The 11,504-nt window shown below is 45.7% G+C and overlaps 1 protein-coding gene across 1 annotated transcript in view; it reads left to right on the forward strand.

Annotated features, from left to right (window-relative positions):
- The window catches only part of T265_09477 (hypothetical protein), a gene marked incomplete at both ends in the record, with an annotated part of 44,017 nt that extends 32,770 nt beyond the window's left edge, over positions 1-11,247 (forward strand). Inside the window, 5 exons of the mRNA XM_009175557.1 lie at positions 5,924-6,096; positions 6,167-6,266; positions 6,938-7,266; positions 9,516-10,473; positions 10,526-11,247. Coding sequence (XP_009173821.1) covers positions 5,924-6,096; positions 6,167-6,266; positions 6,938-7,266; positions 9,516-10,473; positions 10,526-11,247 — 2,282 coding nt within the window. The remainder of the gene's footprint in view (positions 1-5,923; positions 6,097-6,166; positions 6,267-6,937; positions 7,267-9,515; positions 10,474-10,525) is intronic.
- Positions 11,248-11,504: the final 257 nt, after the last annotated feature.

Here is an 11,504-nt window from a genome sequence, read left to right on the forward strand (position 1 = left end):
CACATGGTTCGTGGATAATGTTATGGCCCTGGACTCCAAAGTTACCCCGTTCTTTTGTGGAACAGGTGCAACAACACCATTCTGACACATTTTGGACAGTTCTACTTCAGTTTTCTCGTCAGCAGAATATACTACGGAAACCTGTTGAGTCTCACAGTCCCCTCAAAGTTTAATTGCCCGCCGATTGAAGGTTCCTGTCACGTTTACTGGTGCGATGTTCATCGAAGGATGAACCAAATCAAGCGCACCTGACTCATGTAGGTGGCAAACTTTTTTCCGTAGTCATTACTGTCGTATAGTTGGTTCTCCACTTGCTGCGGTAAAGCGTAGCCACATTAGGCCTCTTAGTCACATGTAGTCTGTGCTGTTGCGAGCAACGAATGAGAAACGCGTTTACTACGGAATACCAAACCAGAATCACAGAATTCTCCAATCCTCCCAAACACGAGGAACGCCTTTTGCATCCCAGATGTAGATGAAAACTCCATCAAAATACAACCACTTGTCTCAGGCTGCCTCAAAAAGACTTGCGAACAGACTGACTCCTTTTCAACAGAGACCTCTAACCATCTTGGCCGGGTTATACAAGGGAGGAAATAAATAAATAAATCATTCGGCTGTTACTCCTAGCTGCCATACCACCCGAGAACTGGGATACTGCCAGGTTGCCCAAGTCTAGACAGGGGAAGCCGAGAGGCAGAGGCCGGGTTCGTAACACGGACCTTCTGGTCAGTAAATTCGCGCTCTAACCACTTGTGGAGGGATAATTGTATTCGCTTTTATGTGAATTTTTTTCCCGTTCGTTGGCTTTCGACGTAGCGTTTGGTATACTCTACACAATGGATTATGCTCCAACAGACATTTGCACTTAGTATAATTTGCCTTCTTACTTTTTTGGTATTCATCCGGATGCTACTCAAACTCGTCTCCTTCCCTTGTAGCTATGTGGATCGTCAGTCAGCACGATTTCTTGCAATGGACCGTTTCCAACTGTTGATCTTTCATCAAGCTGCTAATCACTCGGTGAACCATTGTGATTTAATATGTGACGCAATCTGTTTACTTGCAATGTGGCGATCTAGTCAACTAAACGTTGCTTTTTTTCGGAGGCCTACTTGTCCACCTACCATTACACGTATCCTAGAGCACCTTTTAAAGTCACTCCCGCTGGTAGCACTGTTTTTACCACAGAATAGATTGTTTTCTAACTAGGACAATAAGGCTTTCAAATAAGTCATAGTTGTACGGCAGTGAAGCATTGGTGTTGAACACTGATGTCATGCTGACGATGATGATGATGAACCTAGTAGTGTTTGTTTGGATCGAATTGGGAGGCGAGTTGGCTCAGTGGTTAGGGCTCGGATTTACGGAAGGTCCATGGTTCGAACTTGACCTTCGCCTCTCGACTTCCCTTGTCTAGGCTTGGGCAGCCACTGGCAGTATCCCAATTTTCACGCTTCCTTCTGGTGACATAGCAGTTAGGCACCGAAAGGGTGCTACAGCTGAATGATTTTTCTAACAGCAACCACGACTACTCAGATGTAGTGAGATTGCCTCAAAATTACTCCGTGAGGGTCTCAGATGGTGTTGTGCTCGATTCGCTCTTCCACGCTTTTTTTCAATTTTCGCTGGACTCGATTAATCTACGGTCCCCCAGTAGCACAATCTTATCAAGATGTACTACGAAAAATTGACTAGACGAACAGATCCAGAGTAGGTTCCTTAGTGAGATGGTCATTAATAGGGGGTTGGGTCCAACCACTGACGTCATCTTCAAGCAACCAACTGAAAATACACTCTCAGGAAAAAGATCTCGCTTGAGGTGATGGCAGCTGTATCACCTAAGCATGGTTTGTTGGAAACTCCTTGAAAGCAAGTGCTGTTTTTTTGCATCTCATCAATTGCGGTATCTGCAGACAGACTGACGGTGTCACTCAGTTTGTGATGGACACTTTTTTCCGCTCGTTAATAGACGTTTAGCTGTACCACCCGTTCGGTTCTTAGCTGTCATGCCACTCGAAGGAAGCTCAACGGTTGGGATACTGTCAGGTTGTCCAAGTCTAGACAGGGGCAGTCGAGATCCCAGACTTGGATTTGAACCTTGGACCTTCCGGTCAATAGATATGCTCCCCAGACTCTGAGCTATCTCGAGCTTTGTTGCTTGCTGACACGTATAACTGTTTGCACCTGCCACGCAATTTCAGTGAATCCGGAAGTACATCTTGAGGAAATTCGATGCCGTCAGCCAGTCCTATCCCCGTTTTTCATGTTCCGAAGTTTTCGGTTTGCTCTTTCAATAAACGGAGTAGGTTGTTCTCACTGTTGTAAAGCATTCGGCTGCTGTGGTTACGATCACCTATAAATTTCAGGTGTCTGTGGCTTACACTGATGCCCATCGTAGTTCACAGATTTCCGGATGAGCGTCTTCTTCTGACGAGCATTCGTCTCGATAATTTCACGATGCCCGCTAGGCGCAAAATTAAAACTGGCACACGTGGAAACTGCGCATACAAAACACTGTGATATGGACATGGTTGTATACCGTTGCAAGCGTATTCAAACATGGACCAGTTTCACCTTTGTATCCACGGGCTGATAGGCGAACACGATTAGTTCGATCGGTGAGGGATTAGCGCTCCCCCAAATGAAGTCGTATCAAGCTACTGAGTCCGCGTTCGTGCTCTTTCCAGACAACCTGATTGTGGGGGCGCTAACTCTACTCTTTTTTGTCCTTCATATAATTATTATCATAGGGTTTTTATCTTAATAAGAGGACAGTTATACGAGAGACATGCATCAGTTTCTGCACTGTTGTTGACGATGATGATGTATATCCCCCCATCTCACCATAGAGAGACGGTTAGGAGGCACCGTCAGCTCTCTCTCGCTCCTGCAGATGAAAATCGTGAAAGACGTGATTTCAACGGGAACGAAGGACCCCCGTATACTAACTCACCGAAGATCGCGGGAGGAAAGTGAAATTAGGAAGAAGTGGTTGTCAGCCATCCATGTATAAATTTGAGAGTCAATCCGATTGATTAGTTGTTTAAGGCAAGAAAACTCTAGAATCGTTAGGCGAACAAGCCGAAGGATATCACTAAGAGATCACTAAACAACAAGGGATAAATCAATGCAAACAGATTGTAAAACCAAGCAAAACCAACGAACCAAATGATCTAACAGCTCTGGGAATCTGTCGAAATCCGGAAAACCAGACCACTGCTGAGAAGTCATTTAGCCAAGAAAATCATTCCAGATAGAAGATATCCAAATCACCAACCAATCAATCAAATGTCAACCATGCATGGATGAAATCAAAACGGCCGATCACGTGATTTCCGCCATCCATTTTGTCGTGGCTAGACGAGGTGGCTTATTGCCAGTAGCCACTATAAACCGAATAAGCAACACGTGTATTTATGTGGGTTTTGCGTCACATTTGTGAGTATTTCATAATTGATGAAAATCATAGGGTGCGAAAAAAATAAGGCAAACACCACGTTGAGTACAGATGGTCTTTACTTAAGTGGCTCGATACTGTCTAAGGAGTTTGGACGAGTCAGGACTTGTGCGACTGTCGTCAGCGCCTAAGTTGTGCAGTTCGTTTAACAGGTCACATAATACGTAAAACTCAATACAGTCGGTCAGGACGGAACTCGTACAGTTATCTCTCTCCCTTGAAAGCACGATGCTGCACTGTGACCACAGTTGCCTTTCGTGGAAGAATATTCACGGGGTGGTTGGTCTAAATAGTTGATTCGTTCTTTCGATCAAGCGGTCTATCAAAAATCATGACGGAGCTTTCGGTCGTGCATACCTTTATGCAATTTATCACAGATCTTATGTCACTCCAACACAACCGCAGAGGAGTCCAACAAACTCAACGGCTTATTTGGTGCTCCAGAAACATCAAAAACCATGAAACGAAGCTATTTATTGACTAGAGCACGAGGTACAATAACCAAAATTACAAACGTTCAAATGAATAGAAGAGACAAGAAAACGAAGATGTGAAATTATCTCATCTGATAATTGAAGCAAAACGTTTCGGGGTTCGTTCATGCAGGTAAGGGCGTTGTTGCTCACACATGAATTTTGGATATGAAAGGTTCCCTTGTTCCCGATTACATTCACAGAACCTGGAATGATAGCATTGTTCGTGAGTGAATTCCTCCTCGTCAGGAATACTCGGTGAAAACATGCGATGCGAACACGTGCGTCTTATATCGAAGTCCTCAGAGCCTTCAGCATCGGATTCCAGAATATCACAGCTAAAACGGAAAGTGGTAAATATTTCAGAAGGATGATCGGTGTAACTCAGTAGTCAAGACGGAAACATGCTGAGGGTCCGTGGTTCGAACCCAACTCCAGCATCTTAGCTGATTCTGTCTAAGCTTGGACAGTATGACAGTATCCCAGCCCTCGTGCTTTCCTCAGGTTAGTACAACGTCTAGGCACCGAAATAGTGTCACAAATGAGTATTGCAATATCACAGTATTATACTACTAGGAATCCTGTGTTGTCCATTTCAATTCTTTTCGAAGTAGGGCTTTCTTATTAAAACTGACATGGTTTTCCGGCAGCGCTGGATAATATGACGACCCAGAGAAGATGTGTTCTGTGGGAGGTCTGAAGTATCCTCATGCTAGAAATGGGGAGCTAGACATATACATGCTTGCTGTCTTGCTCATTGCGTACTTACCCAACCCAGTGGCATTCAGTCTAAACACAACATCATTTCGAATGAGTACAATTTATGAGAATAGTAAGAACACAAAACTACAGCAATAATGGGAATAGTGCGCTAAAATTTGACCCCTCTTTCTAGTGAGCTTCTCGCTTGAGCCACTAACCCAGGTTCCGTGGGATGTTTTTGCGAAAAAGTTGTCAAGCATGGTGAAACAGCTTCGGAATCAACTGAATAATCTGAGATATTCTCAGACAGCTTCGTCGTAGAATAATGGAATAACAGAGCAGTAAAAGTTGAAGATTTGTAGAATACCCACAAACCGGTCCCTAATTCAGTTGGTCATAGTCCACTGGCCTATGTGTCTAGAATGTGTTAGTGTTCTCAAACCCAGACAGAAGATTAGGACCGCTGACGAAAGTCTGGTCTGAAATCCTATTGGCTGGTGGGTGGCTCCACAATCTTGTAAGTGGAGAGGGAGAAGAATTTGTGATGATTTTCTAAGTTAACTTCATATGAAGCAAAAAGGATACACCGCACTTCAATCACAAAACTTAGATTCTTCACGCTGCTCATAACTAATGACTGTAATTACCCTCGAGCTCCCAAACGAAAAGTTCATCTAACAAAATCATCAAGCAAAACCCTAGCTTTTACTTGTGATATCATCCTAATAAGGTATTCCTGTCTGGTGGTGGATTTCTCCAATAGGTCGCTGTAACAGACCGGTAACATCAAAATTTGATGATCCTTAGTAGGGATGAACCAGCTGTACAGTGCTAATCGGCGCTTCAGCTTCGTATGGACGAAATGTCACTTGTAAATTGCCAAATCTCCTCACAGTTCGAACGAACGAAGCCTTGTTGAATAGCTTCGCAAAATAAACTTGGGACGGCCTACGCGCCACATTATGCGGAAGAATACGAGTAGGATATGGATTCCAAGTGAATTCATCGAGTCTCCAGTTCTGGCAGCCCGAATTTGAGTTCAAAAGTAAACATTATCAACCCAACCTCGTCTGGTTGCTTTTTTCTCCAACCATGCATTTGGAAAACAGCCCCGCTTCTATCGGTTTGATCCAATGAGGCTTATGAAGCCCACGACCGCAGGCTACTTATATTTTCAGCTGGTGGAGCACAATACTTCAAGACCTGTCTTTGACCCCACCAAGGAAAGTCTTCAATACTATTTGTGACAGTCGACCGATTCCCTGAAGGCTTCTTTTTCGAAGGGTAGGGACAAGCCACTGGTGGTCAAAAAATGGCTTGGCAGCAAAGCGTAAAAGCGATTTTGAGAGAATTCACCTGCACTGGTTGTTGCCGTCTCCCTTGATGGGGACGCCGAGACGGAATACATCGATGGTTAGAGACATTGTCAGACACGGCTCTGTCGCGTCCTCAACGGCGCTCGTGCATCTAAACCATTGCCCGTAATGCATAGTTCCCTTCCCGCTTCCCACACTTAACAGTCCGCTGACAGTGCACCAATTTATCAGCTCCCGCCTCCAATGCGCAGCCACCTACCCCATCTCCCCAAATTATCGGTGAACAAAAATGTGTCACCCATCAACGTACCACAAGTACTCTGTTCTTACAGCTGGTGATGATGATTATATTCGTGACAGGAATATCTTCAACCTCCCTCTCCATCAATGGAATCCCAAAGATACATCTTCTACTCCTGAAGAGGGAACAGTGTAACTTACTCTTCATATAGTCTGGAGTTGCAGCACGATTCATGCCTTCTGGAGGCCCTATCATTTAGAAACATTTTAGAGTCACATGTTCTGTTTCTCCTTCGCTTTTCACATGCCCAGTCAGTAATGTCGTATTTGCTACTACTGCAATGATGTTCTGTATATGGTTCGCCTGCAGGAAAACCACGAGTTCTGGACTCAGCATTTCTATCTGAATGGGCCAGTGATTCGTCATCGTTACTAACATGTCTCGCCATGCCAGGTTGATCCAGTCCCTCGTAAAATGGCCCTCCAGTGCGTCGTCCATAATACCCTGATTGGGTCAGAAAATCCAAGTTCCAAGGACGGAGACCAGTATTATTTGGATGCCGTCCAAAATATCGCGATGACGAAATGACTGTACTATCAAAGGCCCCGTAGCTCCTTCCGGAATTCCTGGGTAACAGCGGATCCGGGTGAGGAGGCGCGTGTCGAGAAGTACGTATTTGTCTCATTTGCGTACGTATGGGTGTTCGAAGTGAGTAGTACCGGTTTAATTTATTCTCCTCTGATAGGCGTGTCTGGTACATCTGACTCCTTTTGTCGGAAAACTTTGGGAGTGCGTTCAGCGAGTATCCATGAAGTGTGGAACTCTGACGATGAGTGGCGTTTCGTACCGGATTCGGACAAGTATCGCTGTTCAGCCATGGACTGTCTATGTCCAAGGGGCGCATGGAGGGGAAAGACTGAGCATTCTGTGTTTCAACAGTTAGAACGTCACATTGTTGACAATGATTTTCCATATTCAGTGTGGATGCTGAGCGCTTTATTCGTCCGCATTGAGAACAAGACCGGTAAATCGGTTCAGTCATTGGATTGTCGGAGTTTGTCGATTCTCCATAAGGTACGTTCATTCGTGTTGAGGACTTTGGGGGATGTGGTTCCGGTTCTTCCATTCCTGAATTCCGTTCAACTCCACTTCCACTTCCGGACAGCAATAGTCTCGGTAATACGCTACCGAAGCTGTGAAGTTTTTCGAACGGAAATCGATCGATCAAACATCGGATCACGTGGCACTGCACCCAAGAATATGCACGAATGTATGTGAACGTTTGGAAAACTTCATCTGCAGTCGAAAAGAAGGTCCCCGAAAATATCAGTACGGCAGAAAACAACTATTGCGGAGGCGATTCTTCCAGATATAATTGACTCACGTTCGCCCCCTTCTTTGAAGCTTCTGTCTCGATTTCTAAACTGTTTGAACCTCAGTTAACATAAGCTTTTAACATTTCACATGGCATCGTGATAGTTTGCTTTCTTCGGTTGGTTTGTGAGAAAACGCACACCGTTGTATATAGTTGTTAAAGCTGTGAGGCCCAATAGGGTTTCTCTTGGAACAGAAACAGGCTGATAGATCACAGCAAAAGCGTCCGGAAGTTCAGATTCTCGAAATTGACCACCAGAACGTCTGAAACGTATTTGTAACCGCTTATTGCATCAAAATCTCTTCAGGACCTCTAAAAGACAGAAAAACCTATCATCGATTGAACGTTCAGTTGGCCAATTACTGAAGGTAGGCAATACTCAGGCATGCAAATGAAACTACACCAATCGGTCACTCAAAAGGGACGTCAAAGCCGTGAATAAATGTTAGCTCCTTCCGGAATTCCTGGGTAACAGCGGATCCGGGTGAGGAGGCGCGTGTCGAGAAGTACGTATTTGTCTCATTTGCGTACGTATGGGTGTTCGAAGTGAGTAGTACCGGTTTAATTTATTCTCCTCTGATAGGCGTGTCTGGTACATCTGACTCCTTTTGTCGGAAAACTTTGGGAGTGCGTTCAGCGAGTATCCATGAAGTGTGGAACTCTGACGATGAGTGGCGTTTCGTACCGGATTCGGACAAGTATCGCTGTTCAGCCATGGACTGTCTATGTCCAAGGGGCGCATGGAGGGGAAAGACTGAGCATTCTGTGTTTCAACAGTTAGAACGTCACATTGTTGACAATGATTTTCCATATTCAGTGTGGATGCTGAGCGCTTTATTCGTCCGCATTGAGAACAAGACCGGTAAATAGGTTCAGTCATTGGATTGTCAGAGTTTGTCGATTCTCCATAAGGTACGTTCATTCGTGTTGAGGACTTTGGGGGATGTGGTTCCGGTTCTTCCATTCCTGAATTCCGTTCAACTCCACTTCCACTTCCGGACAGCAATAGTCTCGGTAATACGCTACCGAAGCTGTGAAGTTTTTCGAACGGAAATCGATCGATCAAACATCGGATCACGTGGCACTGCACCCAAGAATATGCACGAATGTATGTGAACGTTTGGAAAACTTCATCTGCAGTCGAAAAGAAGGTCCCCGAAAATATCAGTACGGCAGAAAACAACTATTGCGGAGGCGATTCTTCCAGATATAATTGACTCACGTTCGCCCCCTTCTTTGAAGCTTCTGTCTCGATTTCTAAACTGTTTGAACCTCAGTTAACATAAGCTTTTAACATTTCACATGGCATCGTGATAGTTTGCTTTCTTCGGTTGGTTTGTGAGAAAACGCACACCGTTGTATATAGTTGTTAAAGCTGTGAGCCCAATAGGGTTTCTCTTGGAACAGAAACAGGCTGATAGATCACAGCAAAAGCGTCCGGAAGTTCAGATTCTCGAAATTGACCACCAGAACGTCTGAAACGTATTTGTAACCGCTTATTGCATCAAAATCTCTTCAGGACCTCTAAAAGACAGAAAAACCTATCATCGATTGAACGTTCAGTTGGCCAATTACTGAAGGTAGGCAATACTCAGGCATGCAAATGAAACTACACCAATCGGTCACTCAAAAGGGACGTCAAAGCCGTCAATAAATGTCACATGTGCACTCTTAATACGGCGATGTTCCCTGGAATTTGGAACTCGTCGGTTCGCAATGCAGCCGTCGTATTTTTGTTGGGGTGTAGTTAGTTACAACGGAAATTTCCATGAATTCTCAATGTGTCCAAACATTTGTGGCTTGGTTGTGCTAGATTTTTGTTGACCAGATACGTGTTGATCTGTTTGCCATGACATACACAACTAACGATATCCTCATGCCACATCGGCCGTCGCGTGGTACCATCAGTCGGGTCGTCTAACTTGCTGCATACAGCAGGGCGGGTAAGCGAAAACATGCTACTGCTGGCGCCTCCCTTCTTACACTTTCACGTTTTCCGTCTTCCACCCTCCCCCACCCAAATTTGAATACTTTATCCGCAGGTTCCAGCCCTAGGACTGACCGTTTTGCTCGCCCTACATCACACTCAGCTGCAGCTTCTGCACGTCCGAGTTCACTTAAAACCCTAAACACTTCGAAGTCTGTTTTCAAACCCCGAAAGCCTGTCTACTTAGCCACTTTCAATGTTCGCACACTGAAGCAAGCAGGTCAACAGGTGGCTCTTGCGCGTACGCTGGATTCCCTTTGTATTGATGTATGTTGTCTGTCAGAAACAAGGACGCAGGACGCAAGTACTGTAATCGAACTGACTGCCCCCTCGCTCTCTTCCAGGTTCCGACTGCGCACCTCTGGTGATGCAGAGGCCGCTGCAGCTGGATATGCTGGGGTGGGTATTGTATTGAGCGAACGAGCGGAAGCGTCTCTGCTTGATTGGATACCCGTAGACAGTCGCCTCTGTGCGGTTCGTTTGGCAACATCGGTGAGAGAATCTAGAGGAAGTGAGGTTCATCGCACCTTGTTTATTGTTTCTGCTTACGCCCCAACTGACTGTAGCTCTGAATCTGCCAAGGACAGTTTCTATGACGCTCTAGGTGCCCTTCTACAACAGGCTAAAAGCTCAGATATCGTTGTGGTTGCTGGTGATATGAACGCCCAGGTAGGTAGACTAAGCGCTGCTGAGGCCCGATTGGGTGGTCGTCTTGGTTTGGACACTAGACGCACGGACAACGGAGACCGCTTACTTCAGATGTGTGCCGATCACAGGCTGTTCCTTTGCAGTACGAATTTCCGGAACAGCGGAAATCGCTTGACAACGTGGTGCCCACCATCAAACCAGCGCCGAATCCAAATAGACCACATCGCCGTCAGTTATCGGTGGCGCCTGCCGCTCCTTCTGGAACACCAGCGTAAACTCCGACCATGCACTTGTACGCTGCTATTTTTCATTGTGCTTTTCAGGTGTACGCAAATCGCGCACACCTCGCTTAGCCATTGAGAAGCTAGTTGACCCAGAAACCAAACGAAACTATCAGAACCAGCTCCTCGAATGCCTGCCGGACGGTACGGTGTCAGATATAAACAGCCACTGGGAAAAATTACCCAACGCGTTACTCAAAGCAGGAGCGTCTGCTTGCGGTACAACCCAGCCAACCTCATCCAGGTATTGTATCTCTGATAGGACCGTGTCTTTTCTGGAGACCCGGCGACAGATTCCACCTGGTCTCCACCACAACTTCATGCGCATTATCCGACGCCAGGTGAAACTGAGTGTCTGCGCAGACCGAAGGGTCGAAGAAATGCAACATACAAAGAATGCTCGACCGGGTAGAGGCTGCGTTGACCACATCTTCACACTCCGTCCGGTGTTAGAGCAACGCCACGTGTACAGACGACCCAAAATCCTGGTATTCCTTGACTTCAAGGGTGCGTTCGATTCTGTTGATCGATCAGTTCTGTCAACTACACTTGCTCAACATGGTATGCCCCAGAAGTTTGTAAACATAATCCGATCTCTATATTCACATACTTCTGGGCGGGTGAGGGTGTATGGTGAGCTCTCCAAAAGCTTTCCTACAAAAAGTGGTGTCAGACAAAGATGTCCACTCTCCCCATTCTTGTTCAACTTCGTCATCGATGAAATAATGAGGCGAAACTCCGGCGTTCACATTGTTGGCTCGTGAAAGACCCTCTGTAAGTTTATTGAAGATAGTACAGCGGTTCCCGTCTTTGTCGTTGTAGTCGAGCTGTTGTTCTGCAAGATCCTATGGGCTATACTGCCTGAAAGTCGATTCCTAAGGGTTCAGCCATGCCAGGAAGGCTAACAGGGAGCAGCCCGACAAAGAACTGCGATTAGTCGTACTACGAGGTGGTCTGAAGGTAAATTCGTACCGTCCTCTGTGAAAGGTGTGTCCTGCACAAGCTACTGCAGAGATAGATA

This window comes from Opisthorchis viverrini (assembly GCF_000715545.1).
Source record: "Opisthorchis viverrini unplaced genomic scaffold opera_v5_287, whole genome shotgun sequence".
NCBI classification, from domain to species: domain Eukaryota; kingdom Metazoa; phylum Platyhelminthes; class Trematoda; order Opisthorchiida; family Opisthorchiidae; genus Opisthorchis; species Opisthorchis viverrini.